An 18,077-nucleotide genomic window follows, 5' to 3' on the forward strand; every position below is an offset into this window, starting at 1 on the left:
GGGGGTATAGTTAGTATGAATGGAGGAAGTTGCGCCTCATACTGCAGGGATAGAGTGGAGTGGAGGGGGGGGGGGGGGTGAGAAGTGATGGAGTGAGGTGGAGGGGGGTATAGTTAGTATGAATGGAGGAAGTTGCGCCTCATACTGCAGGGACAGAGTGGAGGGGGGGGGTGAGAAGTGGTGGAGGGGGGTATAGTTAGTATGAATGGAGGAAGTTGCGCCTCATACTGCAGGGACAGAGTGGAGTGGAGGGGGGAAGGCCCATGTCATCAGTGATCCCGCCCCACTCCCAGCAATAACAAGCACTGGCTCGCCGCTCGTCCTGCCGCACTCGTGTGCTCATGGAGCGGTCACACACCGTGTCCTCCTGACACCCCCTTCCCGGGCACTATGGCCACTGCCACCAGCAGTCAGAATAGCGGCAATGGTCTGATGATGGTGTCCTGTCCCGGCCAGACCTCCTCCAGCCTCATGGACCCTCGCAGGAGACAGGCTGCACTCTCCTTCCTTACCAATATTTCTCTGGACGGGCGACCCCTGCAGGACATCGGCGGCGCTCCGGTCGGGAATGCAGGTGCGGGCGGGAGGAGTGTGGAGGCTCCGCAGTGTGAGGAGACGGGACCAGGCACTCCGGGGCGCCAGCCGCATGCTCAGCTCAGTAAATCGGTACGGGCCTCCCCCCAACCCCCTCCAGCGCGGTGCAGAGCCGGGGTCCTGCGGGAGGATGACGAGTACGGGATGTACATAGCGGACAAGCAGCCGGCAGAAGCGGAGGATGTCTATGAGAGACGGTCACCGGTCATCCCGATCACCCCGCTGGGTGCCGGTCCCCGGGGCCGCCTGAATTCCTTCACCTATGGGATCCTCCCCGCCGCCTTCAGCAGGACGTGTGCCGGACAGAGCTTCTCCAGTGTGGAGCCCATACAGGGGGTGCTGGGCAGTGCCATAGACTGCCAGAGGGTCAGGTAAGGGGTCCATCATCCTCCTCCTCCGTACATCCAGGTAAGGAGGGGCTCCTCCTCTTCTGTACAGCCAGGTAAGGAGGGGCTCCTCCTCTTCTGTACAGCCAGGTAAGGAGGGGCTCCTGCTCTTCTGTACAGCCAGGTAAGGAGGGGCTCCTCCTCTTCTGTACAGCCAGGTAAGGAGGGACTCCTCCTCTTCTGTACAGCCAGGTAAGGAGGGGCTCCTGCTCTTCTGTACAGCCAGGTAAGGAGGGGCTCCTCCTCTTCTGTACAGCCAGGTAAGGAGGGGCTCCTCCTCTTCTGTACAGCCAGGTAAGGAGGGGCTCCTCCTCTTCTGTACAGCCAGGTAAGGAGGGGCTCCTCCTCTTCTGTACAGCCAGGTAAGGAGGGGCTCCTCCTCTGTATAGACAGGTAAGGGGCTCCTCCTCCTATGTACAGACAGGTAAGGGGCTCCTCCTCCTCTTCTGCACAACCAGGTAAGGGGCTCCTCCTTCTCCTGTAGAGGCAGGTAAGGGGCTCCTCCTGTAGAGGCAGGTAAGGGGCTCCTCCTGTAGAGGCAGGTAAGGGGCTCCTCCTCCTCCTCCTCCTCCTGTAGAGGAAGGTAAGGGTCTCTTCCTCCTCCTCCTGTAGAGGCAGGTAAGGAGGGGCTCCTCCTCCTCCTCCTGTAGAGGCAGGTAAGGAGGGGCTCCTCCTCCTCCTGTACAGCCAGGTAAGGAGGCTCCTCCTCCTGTACAGCCAGGTAAGGAGGCTCCTCCTCCTGTACAGCCAGGTAAGGAGGCTCCTCCTCCTGTACAGCCAGGTAAGGGGCTCCTCCTCCACCTCCTGTACAGCCAGGTAAGGGGCTCCTCCTCCTTCTGTACAGCCAGGTAAGGGGCTCCTCCTCCTTCTGTACAGCCAGGTAAGGGGCTCCTCCTCCTTCTGTACAGCCAGGTAAGGGGCTCCTCCTCCTTCTGTACAGCCAGGTAAGGGGCTCCTCCTCCTCCTTCTGTACAGCCAGGTAAGGGGCTCCTCCTCCTCCTGTACAGCCAGGTAAGGGGCTTCTCCTCCTCCTCCTGTACAGCCAGGTAAGGGGCTCCTCTGCAAGTGCTTTCACTTGGTGTTTCTAAATGGTGGGACTGCAAGATAAGTAGACCTTGAATTTTCATACTAGGACCTCTTTAATAACTTCACAAAACCAAGTAGGGACATTGGATGTGACCCGATACTTGAACAAGTATCGCTAACAAATCGGGGACATTCACACCAGTTAGGTCTGCTGCAGCGTGTTTAATTGGTGCGGTAAGGTAGCCCATTCATTTAAATGCACCACAGCGGAACTAAATTCATACCCGCTGCATTTTTGCTAGTGCAGCACATGGGTAGTGTGTTGCTGCATGTTGCAGTGCCCTGTAATACAGGTTCATTGAAGTGCCATTCACAATAACAGTTGTATGAATAGGCCTATACTGTCATTGATTTTCCTAGAGTAGTCCTGGCAGAACCTACAGATCTGTGTGTAATTTATCAGACCAGGAAGTGAAACTCGGATTAAAACATGTATTTTAGTTAAAGCGGCCTTCCACCCAAAAATGGAGCTTCCGCTTTTCGGAACACACCCCCCCCCCCCTCCGGTGTCACAATCGGCACCTTTCAGGGGGAGGGGGGTGCAGAAAGCTTTCTAAGACAGGTATTTGCACCCACTTCCGGGCATAGACTCCCGTGTCCGTGTCCATTTTTTAAAAGTCAGCAGTTGCAGTATTTGTAGCCGCTGGCTTTAAAAAAAAAAAAAACAATTTGGGTGGTCCTCCGCTTTAAGTGCTACAATGCTGGACTTTGGCCCATTAAATATTTAATTTGCCTGATCCCATTCTATACTATCACTGCCAAGGCACAAGAATCGTCTATTAATTCATTGCAGGAGCGCTGCTTTTAATTGACTTTTTTCCAGATGACCTTGCCAATGGACTTGGACTAGTTCATGTCATTGCAGCACCAAGATGTGCATGACACCCTGTTGTTTGTCCTCTTCATGTAGGCGTGTACTTTTAGATATATGCTTTTTTTTTTCTGGCTGATGTTTTAGTTGTGTGTCTTTTTACTTTTTATTATTATATAGTACATCATACACTTTACTTATGTGTATTTGTATCTATCCTATGACCTAAAAAAGCTGCTTCTGCTAAAATGCAACCATTCGGTTGGATATAATGAATTCAGTGAATGGTGAAGAGGGCAGAAGGGGGCCATCAATGTGACTTTTCTTAGTAACAGAGGCTACAGTTAGACGGCCCCTCAGTCTAGTATCCAGCGGCTACAAAAGAAACACAGCAGGGAAGATTTTTAGCAGAAGCAGCCACCTAGACAGTGCTGATGTAATGATGCCCGCACTGCCTGCTGTAAACTTACCAGCCACCATGTGAATAGGTAAACTGCTTCAGTGACTGGTCCCCAAACAGGAAACTGTAATGAAGAAACCAATTTGGGCTCCCTGTTTTGTGGAAACAGACACATTTTAGGCCCCTTCCACATGGAGCGGGTTTCGTTGATGTTTGCTTGCTCAGCAGGGAATAGGTGCACTGATCCCAGTGCCGATCCTGACCTCCCTGGGGCCCTAAGCAAAATGACATGTCACATGGGGGCGCTGCCGACAGTGACATGTCACATTAAAGTTGAGAAGCGGGGGAGGGGGTGTTCTGCTGTCGAAAATGACATCTTACATTAAAGTGAGAAGCAGGGGTGTTGACTTCTTACCTCTTCTCCCATGCAGCAAACGAGTTGAGAAGTGGGATGAGGGGACGAAAATGACTTCTCACCAGACGGGCCTCTAGTAATTTGGGGGGCCCTCCGCAGCTTTGCGGGGCCCTAAGCGGCTTGCATAGTGAGCCTATAGGGCGGATCTGCCCTGACTGATCCTTACTGAGCAGGCAGATGGCTGGTCGGCGTCTGCTCCGCTGATGCACAGTGGACACAGACAGAGCCTGGTCTCCTCTATGGGTGGTTGTATGTAAACAGACCGCTTGTCCGTTTACACCGACTGCCATCTGATCCAATCCACCGGACGGATGAGGAATGATCCCCATCCATCTGCTTTTAGCACTTGTCCGTTGACGCCTGACGCTCCATAGAGGAGACGAGGGTTCGATCGGGTCTGTTTGAACATCTGTCAGGTGGACCCGAACAGTCTGCCCATATGAAAGGGCCCTACAGCAGTTGATCATGTAATTGCAGGCTAAAAAATCATTTGTTCTGTGCGTAGCCTATGTGCCTGGAGTTCAGCTAAAGGTTAAAGTTGTTCTAAAGTCAGAAGTTGTTTTATCTTAATGCGGTAATGTAAGATCACAGCTCCCCTCAGCCCCCCCCCCCCCCCCAATACTTACCCGATCCCCATCTCTATCCAGCGATGTTGCACGGGAGTTTCTACTGTCTAGGTCCCGCTGCTGTCAGTTTAAAGTTCAGTGAGCCAATGAGGAGAGAGGGGGCGGGGCCAAGCTCCCGCTCCATGTCTGAAAGACACACAGAGCAGCACTCACCTCAGATGCCACCATAGGAAGCTGTTTGCTGTGGGGGCATTCGGCAGGAGGAAGGGGCCAAGAGTGCCAGCAAGGGACCCAAGAAGATGAGGATCTGGGCTGCTCTGTGCAAAACTAGAACAAAGAAAAACGTTAGTATCACTTTAGGTGCACTTCCCCTGTTCCCCTAAACACCTCTGAATACTTCTGATGTTGCGATCTGTTCCAGACAGAGATGGGTATAGTAAAAGAAGTGGTGCTGTCTATAATAAAATAGACATAGTAAAAGAAGTGGTGTCGGGCGAAACCAGTGTTCATCAGATCTAAGCTCTGTTGAGGTGTATAGGGGTGGTGATGGGGAGGACAAAGGGGAGTGTTGGGGTAGTGCATAAAAGTGCAATTGATCTTAAATTTTCTCTTTTCCTTTATTTAGTCTCCTCCTTATCATGGCCTTTCACTTTTCATAGACACGCCGTAAAATCAGATGGGACTTTTTGTTTTCAATTCATGTTATAGAGATAAATATACAGTATCTCACAAAAGTGAGTACACCCTTACATTTTTGTAAATATTTTATTCTGTCTTTTCATGTGACAACAATTAAGAAATTACACTTTGCAACAATGTAAAGTAGTGAGTGTACAGCTTGTATAAGGCCTCATTCACACTTAGGGCCGTTCGGGTCCGTCTGTCACGGACCTGAACGGCCGCTCCATGCATCGCTATTGAGCGTTGGATGTCAGTTGAGACATGTCCGCTGACATCCGACCCGCTAAAAACAGACGTATGGGGGCCACGTCCCCATCCGTCCATGCGGATCGGATCGGGTAAGATCTGATAAAAATGGACATGCTGTCCGTTTTCATCAGATCGCTCCATAGGACACAGCGGTGCCTGACAAGCCCCTCCCCGCTCAGTGAGCAGAGAGGAGCTTGTCATCCGTCGGCTCTGCGGACTGATCTCCCGCTGAGCCGACAGGAGCAGGCGGACTCCGTAGCGACAGAGTCCGCCAAGTGTAAATGAGGCCTTCCGGTGTCAATTTTCTATCCCCATAAAATACTTCAACACAGCCATTAATGTTTAAACTACTGGCAAAAATGTGAGGGGTGTACTAGAGCTGCACGATTCTGGCTAAAATGAGAATCACAATTTTTGTTTTGCTTAGAATAAAGATCACAATTCTCTCAAGATTCTCGCGGTGTAACATCTTCTTTAACATTATACAAAAATAATTGGGCTAACTTTACTGTATAGTTTTTTTTCTTTTCTTTTTCTTTCTTTTCTTTCTACAAGGGGTTGTAAAGGTAACATTTTTTTTTTTTTTTCCCTAAATCGCTTCCTTTACCTTAGTGCAGTCCTCCTTCACTTACCTCATCCTTCCATTTTGCTTTTAAATGTCCTTATTTCTTCTGAGAAATCCTCACTTCCTGTTCACAAAGGAAAGGTAAAGGAAGCTATTTAGGAAAACTTTTTTTTTTACCTTCACAACCCCTTTTAAAGTGTATTTAAAAAAAAATATGTGTTTAAAAAATTGCTGCGCAAATACGGTGTGACATAATATTGCAACAACCACAATTTTATTCTCTAGGGTCTGCTAAAAAATATATATCATGTTTGGGTGTTCCAATAAATTTTCTAGCAGAAAATAATGATTTTTACTTGTAAGCAACAAATGTCAGAAAAGTTTTGGTCTTTAAAGCGGAGGTTCGCCCTAAAAATCATTTATATACCATTAGATCCAGCATACTGCTGACATCTACAGTATGCTGGTATTTATTTATTTGTCGCTGTACTTACCGTCTTATAGTTCTTTTTATCCGGCTCTGAGTTCTCACTCCCACGGGAAATAGGCGTTCCTATGAAGAGGGGTAGATGATTGAACGTGCGGGTAAGGCACGTCACGCGTTCCGAAAATAGACTAACTAGGACTCCGCGCTATACGGCGCCTGCCGTGTAGAGCTGACTGCGCAGGCGCCGTATAATGCCGAGTCCCAGATCGTCTATTTTCGGAATGCGTGACGCGCCTTACCCGCACGTCAATCATCTACGCATCTTAATAGGAACGCCTACTCCCCAGGGCAGTGAGAACCCGGAAGCCGGGTGAAAATAACTATAAGAAGGTATGTAGCGTGGAGAAAAAAAAAAATACCAGCATACTGTAGATGTCAGCAGTATGCTGGTTTTAACAGTATATAATTGTTTTAGGGTGAACCTCCGCTTTAAATGGTAAGCCCCCATTCACATCTAGGAGTTTTAACGCCTGTAGTGCTACGCCGCTGCCGCCAGAGGGATGAAAACACATGTCCCTCTATAGAGATGGTTCACATGTCCACGCCGAACGCCGGCCACCTGCCGCCTGAAAAAAGGTCCCGGACCTTTTTTTCAGGCGGCTTTCGGCGTTCGGCTAGGTCACATGGGTGCTCAACCTGTGGCTCTCCAGCTGTTGCGGAACTACAAGTCCCATCATGCCTCTGCCTTCGAGAGTCATGCTTGTAACTGTCAGCGGCTTCCAATGCCTCATGGGAATTGTAGTTCTGCAACAGCTGGAGAGCCACAGGTTGAGCACCCATGGGCTAGGACAGGGGTCTCCAAACTACGGCCCGCGGGCCACATCCGGCCCGCTAGGACGTTTTGTCCGGCCCGCAGCTTCAGTGATCAGACTCACTGCAGGGACGGCTTGCTTTGCCTTCTGACATGCATTGAGGGATTTCAGCGCAGACCTGCTGCACTTCCCAGCTCCTCCACCAGAGTTAGTTAATTTTAGCTGTAACAGCTTGTCTGTGTAAAAGGGGCGGCAGCCGGGAAGTACAGCGTGTCTGCTCTAATGCTGGCTCTTCAGAAGCAGGCAAGCAGCACAGAACACGCTGATATACGGGGAAACTTGCAGACAGACAGTGATGAGGAAAATACTGTGCTGGGGGGGCACACAAGTATAGAGGGGGGACAAAACTGTGTGTGGTGGGAGATCTGATGGGGATGTGGATGTGGTGATGGCTCTGATGGGGATGTGGTGGGGGCTCTGATGGGGATGTAGTGATGGCTCTGATGGGGATGTAGTGATGGCTCTGATGGGGATGTAGTTATGGCTCTGATGGGGATGTAGTGATGGCTCTGATGGGGATGTAGTGATGGCTCTGATGGGGATGTAGTGATGGCTCTGATGGGGATGTAGTGATGGCTCTGATGGGGATGTAGTGATGGCTCTGATGGGGATGTAGTGATGGCTCTGATGGGGATGTAGTGATGGCTCTGATGGGGATGTAGTTATGGCTCTGATGGGGATGTAGTTATGGCTCTGATGGGGATGTGGTGATGGCTCTGATGGGGATGTAGTGATGGCTCTGATGGGGATGTAGTTATGGCTCTGATGGGGATGTAGTGATGGCTCTGATGGGGATGTAGTTATGGCTCTGATGGGGATGTAGTGGTGGCTCTGATGGGGATGTAGTGATGGCTCTGATGGGGATGTAGTGATGGCTCTGATGGGGATGTAGTGATGGCTCTGATGGGGATGTGGTGATGGCTCTGATGGGGATGTGGTGGGGGCTCTGATGGGGATGTAGTGGTGGCTCTGATGGGGATGTAGTGATGGCTCTGATGGGGATGTAGTGATGGCTCTGATGGGGATGTAGTGATGGCTCTGATGGGGATGTGGTGGGGGCTCTGATGGGGATGTGGTGGGGGCTCTGATGGGGATGTGGTGGGGGCTCTGATGGGGATGTGGTGGGGGCTCTGATGGGGATGTAGTGATGGCTCTGATGGGGATGTAGTGATGGCTCTGATGGGGATGTGGTGATGGCTCTGATGGGGATGTGGATGTGGTGGGGGCTCTGATGGGGATGTAGTGATGGCTCTGATGGGGATGTAGATGTGGTGATGGCTCTGATGGGGATGTGGTGGGGGCTCTGATGGGGATGTAGTGATGGCTCTGATGGGGATGTGGATGTAGTGATGGCTCTGATGGGGATGTAGTAATGGCTCTGGTGGGGATGTGGTGGGGGCTCTGGTGGGGATGTGGATGTGGTGATGGCTCTGATGGGGATGTAGTGATGGCTCTGATGGGGATGTAGATGTGGTGGGGGCTCTGATGGGGATGTAGTGATGGCTCTGATGGGGATGTAGTGATGGCTCTGATGGGGATGTAGTGATGGCTCTGATGGGGATGTAGTGATGGCTCTGATGGGGATGTAGTGATGGCTCTGGTGGGGATGTGGATGTGGTGATGGCTCTGATGGGGATGTGGATGTAGTGATGGCTCTGATGGGGATGTGGTGGGGGCTCTGATGGGGATGTAGTGATGGCTCTGATGGGGATGTAGTAATGGCTGTGGTGGGGGCTCTGGTGGGGATGTGGATGTAGTGATGGCTCTGATGGGGATGTAGTAATGGCTCTGGTGGGGATGTGGTGGGGGCTCTGGTGGGGATGTGGATGTAGTGATGGCTCTGATGGGGATGTAGTAATGGCTCTGGTGGGGATGTGGTGGGGGCTCTGGTGGGGATGTGGATGTAGTGATGGCTCTGATGGGGATGTGGTGATGGCTCTGATGGGGATGTGGTGATGGCTCTGATGGGGATGTAGTAATGGCTCTGGTGGGGATGTGGTGATGGCTCTGGTGGGGATGTGGATGTAGTGATGGCTCTGATGGGGATGTAGTGAAGGCTCTGATGGGGATGTGGTGATGGCTCTGATGGGGATGTGGTGATGGCTCTGATGGGGATGTAGTAATGGCTCTGGTGGGGATGTGGATGTAGTGATGGCTCTGATGGGGATGTAGTGATGGCTCTGATGGGGATGTAGTGATGGCTCTGATGGGGATGTGGTGATGGCTCTGATGGGGATGTAGTAATGGCTCTGGTGGGGATGTGGTGATGGCTCTGGTGGGGATGTGGTGATGGCTCTGATGGGGATGTAGTAATGGCTCTGGTGGGGATGTGGTGATGGCTCTGGTGGGGATGTGGATGTAGTGATGGCTCTGATGGGGATGTAGTGATGTGGATGTAGTAATGGCTCTGGTGGGGATGTGGTGGGGGCTCTGGTGGGGATGTGGATGTAGTGATGGCTCTGATGGGGATGTAGTAATGGCTCTGGTGGGGATGTGGTGGGGGCTCTGGTGGGGATGTGGATGTAGTGATGGCTCTGATGGGGATGTAGTGATGTGGATGTAGTAATGGCTCTGGTGGGGATGTGGTGGGGGCTCTGGTGGGGATGTGGATGTAGTGATGGCTCTGATGGGGATGTGGTGATGGCTCTGGTGGGGATGTAGATGTGGAGGGGGCTCTGATGGGGAACACTGATGTAAGGCCTCGTGCACACTTAATATTTGGCCCTAGTGCACGAGGCTCTGGCATTTAGGTGCGGGCAGAGGATACAGGTGCACCATCCAGCCCTGCTAATGGCAGCTTTTTTTTAAATTCTGCTCTATTCCATAGCTGAGGAGTAATTTATAAATGGCTTCTTTTTTTTTCGGCCCGCGAATATCTGTAAAATATACAATGTGGCCCTCGAAGTCAAAAGTTTGGAGACCCCTGGGCTAGGAGATGGGAACCATCTCCATAGAGGGGGTCAATCTGGGGCACATCTAGGTGGACAATACCGGCATTTTGTCGCCGCAAATCGCGGTACAAAACGCTGCTATTTGTACCGCGATTTGCGGCGTTTTACGCCGCGAATTTGTCTGCCTAGGTGTGAATGGAGCCTTAAACTTCCTTCATTTACACTGGAGTTCTTTCCTTCAATAAAAGAATGAAGAGATACTTTGTTTATATGTGTTGTAATAAAACTTGGCAGGCTGCCTGGATTTTTTTTTTTTCCCAGCTGTGAGAACTACTTATTAGGCCTCATGTACACTGCTGCTGGTAAACAGACATTTAGAGCCGCTTCACACACAGGCGGCATGACTTTGGGGGCGACTTGGCACTTTTGTGAGATACTGTGTAGATGTTTTTTTTTTTTTTTTCCTTTGGAAAAAAATACTTTATTTGAAAAAAAAATTCTGCCTTTTGTAAACATGCAGACTTTCAAAACTTCTCAAACGGATGAAATTATTGAGTGATTGTCCATTAAACACTGGACTGATTGCTTCTGACTCTCTCATGGAACGCATGACATGACATTTGGTGACAGGAACTAAATGAATGACGATCAGCTCATTCATGGACAATCAATGCTTTTTTTTTTTTTTTTTTTTTTGTTTTTTTATTCCACTTCAGACTCTACCTCATAGAGTGCGGGTATATGCTCATGTTCTACGTACCAGCCCATTGCATCTCTATTTTGGTTTTGCATCATTAGTGTCGCTTTTCTTTATAAGGGTTTCTCTTTTTTTTTTTTTTTTTTTTTTTTTTTAATTAATATATTATTTATTTATTTATTTGTTTCCTTTTTGTTGTGATTTTTTTTTTTTTTTTTTTTTTTTTTTTTTTTACATATGCTATTATAACATGCGCATATACAATAAACCCATATAAAACCCATATATACCTCCTCTTGCGAAAGAGCAAATAAAAATACCAAAAGGTTGACCATTTCAAATTTTTACCCCCCCTTACCTCTACCCCTCCCCCCCCCCTCCCCTGTCTCACCTTGGACAATTTCTTCAGACCTGTAGATCTTTCTAATATTCTTCTAGGAGAGCGTTTAAAATTCTTCCCTTAGCTTTTCTGCGTAGCTCCAAGTTTTCTTGAAGATCCTCCAGTTTTCCCATTTTGTGCTTAATAAAATGTTATTGCCCTCTAAACCCTCTTTCAGTTCTTCCATTTTTGTATGTTTCTTCGACTGCGTCGATCCATTCCCAAATCAGAGGGGGGTCTGGATCTTGCCACCTTCTAGGGATTAATCTCTTGGCGGCGTTCAGGAGGTGCGGTATCAGTGATTCCCTGTACCTTTTAATACCTTCTTCTCCCCCATGAAATAAAACAACCCATGGGTCCATCTTTATCTTTTCCTTTGTGATCTCCTCAACGCATCCCAATATTTTTTCCCAGTACTCTTTTATCTTAGGGCATCCCCACCAAAGGTGTGCCATATTTCCTAGTGTGCTACACCCCCTCCAGCAGTTCCCTGTCTGCCCCTCTTTAAATTGTTTTAATTTATCCGGTGTCATATACCAACCGGCAAAGCATTTAAAGCACATTTCCGCCGTGCGGCTATCCACCGCGGAGGAGTGGGTCAGAATCAACATTCTCTCTATTGTAGTCCTATCCCGCTTTGTGCCCAATTCCCTTTCCCATTTTTCAATGAATGGGGGTATACCCGGCTCCTCCATCTTCATTAAGATCCTATAGAGTTTTGAAACAATACCTTTGGATCTTTCCGTGGTACAGATTTTTTCCAAGTCTGACAGCTGGTCTCCTGACCTCAACGGGTGTGGGAGACCTTGGATAAAATGATTAAGCTGCTGATACCTCCACTCATTGATTTCCATTAAATTTTTATTAAGATTTAACTCCTGCAGTGTTCTAATGTGACCCTCACTCATTATGTCTCTTAATTGTGCCGTATCTTTTTTAATCCAATGCCCCCCCACTTGTGTCTTACCCGGTGCAAAAAAATCGTTGTTTTTCAGTGCTATGAGAGGTGAGTTATATTCTTTCTCAATTTTTTTATATACTATATCCCATGTTTTCAGTGCCTTTTTTGTTATCTCGTGTAGGTTTATATCCAGTGTCCTAAATTTGGGGGGGTTCCAAATTATCTTATCTAGCCTAGCCTGTGATAATTCATTTTCTAAACTTACCCATCTTTTTTCTTTATTGAGTCTGGCCCACTCCACCACCCTTGTCAAAATAACCGCATCGTAGTATCTCTTAACATCCGGAACGGCGAGTCCTCCCTTTTTTTTTGGTTGCATTAATGTTTGAGAAGATATCCTGTGTTTCTTGTTCTTCCATATAAAGTTCATAATTAATTTATTAAGGGCTGAGAGTAGAGTTCTCGGGAGGGCTATGGGGATCATCTGGAATTTATATAGGACCTTTGGCATGATGACCATTTTGCAATAATTGATTCGTCCTATCCATGATATTGCTCTATTTTCCACCCTTTTTGTCTCTTTCTTGATTTCGTTTAGCGATGGGATAAAATTTATCTCGTACATTTTTTTAATTGATTTGGCTAACATAATCCCAAGGTATTTAAGTTCACTGACCCAGTCGAAACGATGTTTTTTTTTCAGGGATTTTTCTTCTATCTTACTAACATTTATGCTCATGATCTTCGTTTTGGTAATATTTAATTTAAAATTTGAGATTTCTCCATATTCATAGCAAAGGCTTAATAGGTTTGGAATTGATGTTTTGGGTTCAGTTAAATAGAAGAGGACGTCGTCTGCAAACGCTGCAAGTTTATGTTCCTCCTCCCCTATTTTGATCCCTTTTATTTTTTGGCTATTACGAATCTTGGCTAGCAGGGGTTCCATTGACAACACAAACAGCAGTGGTGACAATGGACACCCCTGCCGTGTTCCATTTTTCATTTGGAATGTTTGCGAGAAGCTGCCGTTTATTTTAATTTTGGCCATAGGGGACTGATATAGGGCAGCCACCCAATTCATCATCCCCCGGCCAAACCCCATTTCCTTTAAAGTAGAGAGCATGAGTCCCCAGTCAACCCTGTCGAACGCTTTTTCTGCGTCTATTGACATGAGTAGACCTGGGGACCCCATTGTCCTCATTTTCCTAATAATCAAAAGTGTTCTGACGCCATTGTCTCTCCCCTCTCGCCCCTGGATGAACCCCGTCTGGTCTGGATGCACCAATTTATTCATTTCCTGTTTAACTCTCCCGGCCAAAATCTTTGCGAACAGTTTTATATCCGTGTTTAGCAAGGATATTGGCCGGTACCCCGAGCATCCTTTCAGGTCTTTGCCTTCCTTCGGGATGACAGTGATAATCGCTTCTGAGGCCTCCTTACTTAATTTGTACCCCTTCCCAAGGTCGTTGAAGTACTTACATAACCTTGGTAGTAGTATCTCTTTACATTTTTTGTAGTACATTACTGTAAAGCCATCTGGGCCTGGGCTTTTACCTGAGGCTGAGTTTGTTAATGCTAACTTAATTTCAATCTCCGTGATTGGCCTGTCCATCCCCTCTGCGTCGAATTGACTAATTTTTGGGAGTCTTGCTTCTTTTAAGAAGGTTGTGATCTTATTTTCTTTCTCTCCTATCTGCCAAATTTTTTGTTCAACTGAGTATAATTTTTCATAGTATAGTCTAAATGTTTCGGCGATTTCTTTTGTTGTATGGGCAACCTCTCCTTTATCATTTTTGATTTTGTCAATGTAATTCCTTGATTTTTTTTTTTTCACCAACCGAGCCAGATGTTTGCTTGTTTTATTTCCCCACCTATACCTTTCCCCTGCTATTAAGTTGAATTCTTTTCTTGTATCCTGATCCATGAGATCTTTAAGTTTATTTCGTTTGTTAACAAGGGTTAGGTATACATCTCGTTGCTTACTATCTTTTTTGTGTGTTTGTTCTAGGCTGAAAATCTCGTCCATTAATTTAACTTTTTTGCTGATCGCCTCCTTTTTTCTCCTTGCTCCTTCGGAGATCAGGACCCCTCTTATTACTGCCTTATGGGCGTCCCATAGGGTAGCTGCCGAGATTTCCTCCGTTTCATTGATCTTAAAATATTCTTCTAGTTCTTTTTTGACCCTTGTTACGCTTCTCTCCTCAATCAGTAGTTCCTCATTTAATCTCCAGCTTTGGTAGGGCCTTTGATTGCCCGAGATTTTTATAGAAATACTAATGGGCGCGTGGTCAGAGATCGTCATGGGCTCTATTCTCGTCTCGACCACACCCTCCAGCATTCTATGATCAATGAAGATGTGGTCGATCCGAGAGTAGCTACCATGCACCTGGGAGTAAAAAGTATAATCACGTTGACTAGGATTGAAAATCCTCCATGTATCTACTAGCTGACTTCTGTATAAGCTAGCTTTAGCCTTTCTTAATTGTGTGTCCTGAGTTTCTAATGTCCGGTGTGATTTATCCACTTTTGGATCCATACAGAAGTTTAGGTCTCCTCCTAGTATTATCTTTCCCCTACTGAAATCTTTTAATTTCCCCAAAATTCCCACAATGTATTTCATTGGGGAAATGTTAGGTGCATATACGTTTACAAGGGTATAGTCTTCCTCCTCAAGTTTTCCTCTCAAAAAGAGGAATCTCCCTTCTGGGTCAGTTAGTCTATCTGTAAGCACAAACCTTGTACCCTTAGCTACCCCAATTGCGACCCCTCTAGCCCTCTTGGAGATGGTATCTCCATAATACCAAGTGGGAAAATCTGGCGAGTGCATCCTAACGTTTGATCCTATTGTCAGATGGGTCTCTTGTAGGAATGCGATATCTGCCTTATAATATTTTAGTTCCTTCAACACCTTATGTCTCTTGTATGGGCTATTTAGTCCCTTAACATTGTATGATAGGCATTTAATTACTGGCATCCTCGTTTTTTTGTTTTTTAATCCTCGATCTAGATCTACATTTTTCCTTTCTATGGTTCATGCTCACATCTAATTGTCCAGGTGAGACAGGGCATCTCCCCCCCCCCTCCATCCCTCCCCCCCCTTCCCCCCTCCCCCCTCCCTCCCTCCGGCCCATCCCCTCCAACCCATCCCTCCCTCCTTCCCATCCCCTCCCCCCTCCCTCCCCCCCTATTTGGCCTATTAAAGGCCTCTGAACCATCTTCCATGTCTTGGTCCAGATTGCTCTGGGTGGGGGTCTGAGATTGCCTCCCCCCCCTCCCGGTTTTCCATCCGGAAGGGGGGGGGAGGGGACAGAGCCCCATCCTGAAGTCAGAGAAAAGCCCAAGCAAAGGCCAAAAGAGAATAAAGGGGAAAAGACAGAAAAGAAGACACAAAAAACAAAAAAGGGCAACTAGGGAAAACAAGGAAGGGAGGAGAGGGGGGGGATTTCCGTTCCTCCCCCTCTCTCTCCCGTCCCCGCCCCTCCCCCTATCCCCAGCCTAGTAGGTCAGGGACCTGGATATCCAATTTCCTACAAAATTCCCTTAAGTCCTCGGGGAATCTTAGTGTCGCAGATCTCCCTTCCTTTGTTCCAATTAGGCAAGCAGGGAACCCCCAGTTATATTTAATGTTCAAATCTGTCATCTGTTTTAAGAGCGGTTTTAACAACCATCTCCTTGCCAGAGTTTCTGGGGCCACATCCGTAAATATCTGCAGTTCCGTCCCTTCAAACACTATCGGGGGTTGTCCCCTCAGCTTCTTCCAAATTGCTTCTTTATCTTCATAGAATCTGAACCTTATTATGACGTCTCTCTTGTTCGCTCGGGGGTCGCTCTTTTCGGATTTCCCACTCGATGGATCCTTTCAATTCCAATTGGGTTGTCTATTGTTCTTTCCAGTGTTGGATTAAATATCCTCTGCGCTATTAGCCTGAGGTCCTCGTCCCTCTTCTCTGGTATAAATCTTATCCTTAAGTTTTGTCTCCGGCTTCTATTTTCCTGATCCTCCAATTTGTAGAGGATATGCCTCTGTTGTAATTGAATCTGATCCATCTGGGCTTTTAGTGCGTTTGATTCCTGTTCCTGTTTCTCTATTTGTTCTTCTGCTGTTTCGATTCTAGAGAGCATGTGAACAAAATCTGTCCGTAAATTCTGTATTTCCCCCTTTATCACGTTTTCCAGCCTTAACAGCATCTCTGCCATTTCTCCTTTTGAGGGGGACTGAGTGTCTGCGCTTCGTTCATCCATCCTGCTACTTTCCAGTCTGCATCCTGTAGGCCCCTCCTCTCTTGATTCTATGGATGCTTCTCTGGAGATATCACTCTGGGTTTTCTTATTTTCAGCTTTTTTGACCTTGTTCGCTTGTTGTTGCTTTATTGCCCCCTGGGCCTCAGGGACGCGCGGACTTTCCCCTCTGGTCACGAATGGTCTTATTGAACTTGTTGCTGTTGTATTGCTTGGAGTAGTTGGGGGTCCCCCCCTTGTTGATCTACTCGTCATTCTGCTCATCTTAGTCTCCTTCCTTCTAATTCTCTTCCCCAGCTTGGCCTCCTATTTCCAGTGGGTTAATAGAGAATCCAGTGTCAGGGAGTACCCCAGTATGAAGTGCCAAAAATGGGTTAGGCTAGGTGTTTATTTTATAGGGATTTGTTATTTACTCCTTTAACTCTGTCCTTCCCCCCTCCACCCCTCCCCTGGCTTCTATCCTACCCGTATTTTCTCGGTTTTCAGGGTTTCTGATAGTTTATGCCGCATATATCAGTTTATCCATATACCGCTAAACCAAATATATATGTGCATCCAGGACTAGAAAAGAGAGGAAAAAGAAAATCCCCTTCTAGATATTTGTTACCGGGGTTTGTAGGGGGGAGAGGGAGAAAAAAAAAAAAAAAAAAAAAAAAAAAGAAAAAAAAAAAAAAAGGAGGGAAAAAGGGAGAGAAGAGGAAAAAGAGAGGATCCTTGAGCTCTGGCTTTCCTCACCGTTTTCTTCCCCCTCTCTATCCCCCACTCCCCTCTCCTTCAAACCAGTGCAGGTATTCAGAGATTCAGACCTTCAAGTAGTCTGATTATCTGGTTAATTAGGTCCAGAAAGTACTTTCAGGGTGAGCGTAGCCGTAGCCCCTTTTCGTAGTACGAGGGAGCAAGGGAGGTCTCCAGGTAATTGGACTCCTCAGTGAGGTAAGAAAAAATCGTAAGCAGTGAGGGGGTCCGTCATTCACCCAATATGCTGCAGTGAGGATTTTATATCATGTGCATATGTGTCAGTTTGAGCTATTTAAATTATTTTGTAACGAGTGTAGGTGGGTCCGTTTCTCCCCCCCTCCGCTCAACTGGTTATCATTCACTCGTCATTGTCATTGTTAGCTCACAATATTAATTCCAATGTCCATGCTTTTGAATTGCTTAGGTCATATCCTACCAATATAGCTCCACTTGACCCGTATCAACAATCCTAGGGGCCTACGTTCCACCCCTAAATCCTCAGCACCGCAGGCCCATCCTATGGATGCACACAAAGAGGCCGCTTTTAATGCACTGTCTGTATTATACGTCAGGGGGAGGGAGGGATGTTCTGCTTTTTAGATACTTATTATTATTTAGTTAATGGTCACCTTTTACTCCCCCCTTTTTTTTTTTTTCTATTCCCAAACCGCACTCCGGATCTTCTCACCTCTCGCCTCTGTTCCACGTATATTGTTCAGCGCACATAGCACAGAACTTATAGGCCCAGGTATCTGTTTGGAAGCACCGTTTTGAGGTCCTTTAAGGGTTTATACTTTGTAGCCAAAGTTCTTTTTTCATTTAATTCTCACATGGTATATCTCTGGCTTTATAGACTTTATAGGCTTTGTAGGGTCAATATCCAAGTGCAGTCCCCCTTCAGTTTTACAGTAAACAAAGACGAGTAATAGTAGTATTATATTTTTCAGTGGCAGTAAGTCCACGTACCTTAGGACTTCATTTAGGTTTCTATTTTATCCAACACATATAGGGGAATAATAAATAATGCGTAACAGACCTGTTCCAGCCCTTTATCAGGTTAGCAGTCCTTTCCAATCCTCCTTCAGGAGTTTCCCCTGCCTTACCTCCGTGCTTCCTGTCTGTGTGGGTGATTTCCCACTGCTGGTTCCACGGTTTGTAGCATGCTGTTGTCTGTGCATTG

General features: G+C 47.2%; 1 protein-coding gene across 1 annotated transcript in view; it reads left to right on the forward strand.

Annotated features, from left to right (window-relative positions):
- Positions 1 to 259: 259 nt before the first annotated feature.
- CABLES1 (Cdk5 and Abl enzyme substrate 1) overlaps positions 260 to 18,077 on the forward strand; it is a 123,017-nt gene continuing 105,199 nt past the window's right edge. Inside the window, exon 1 of the mRNA XM_040354067.1 lies at positions 260 to 965. Coding sequence (XP_040210001.1) covers positions 391 to 965 — 575 coding nt within the window. The 5' untranslated portion in view covers positions 260 to 390. The remainder of the gene's footprint in view (positions 966 to 18,077) is intronic.

The sequence above is a fragment of the Rana temporaria genome, chromosome 5, assembly GCF_905171775.1.
Source record: "Rana temporaria chromosome 5, aRanTem1.1, whole genome shotgun sequence".
In the NCBI taxonomy this organism is placed as follows: domain Eukaryota; kingdom Metazoa; phylum Chordata; class Amphibia; order Anura; family Ranidae; genus Rana; species Rana temporaria.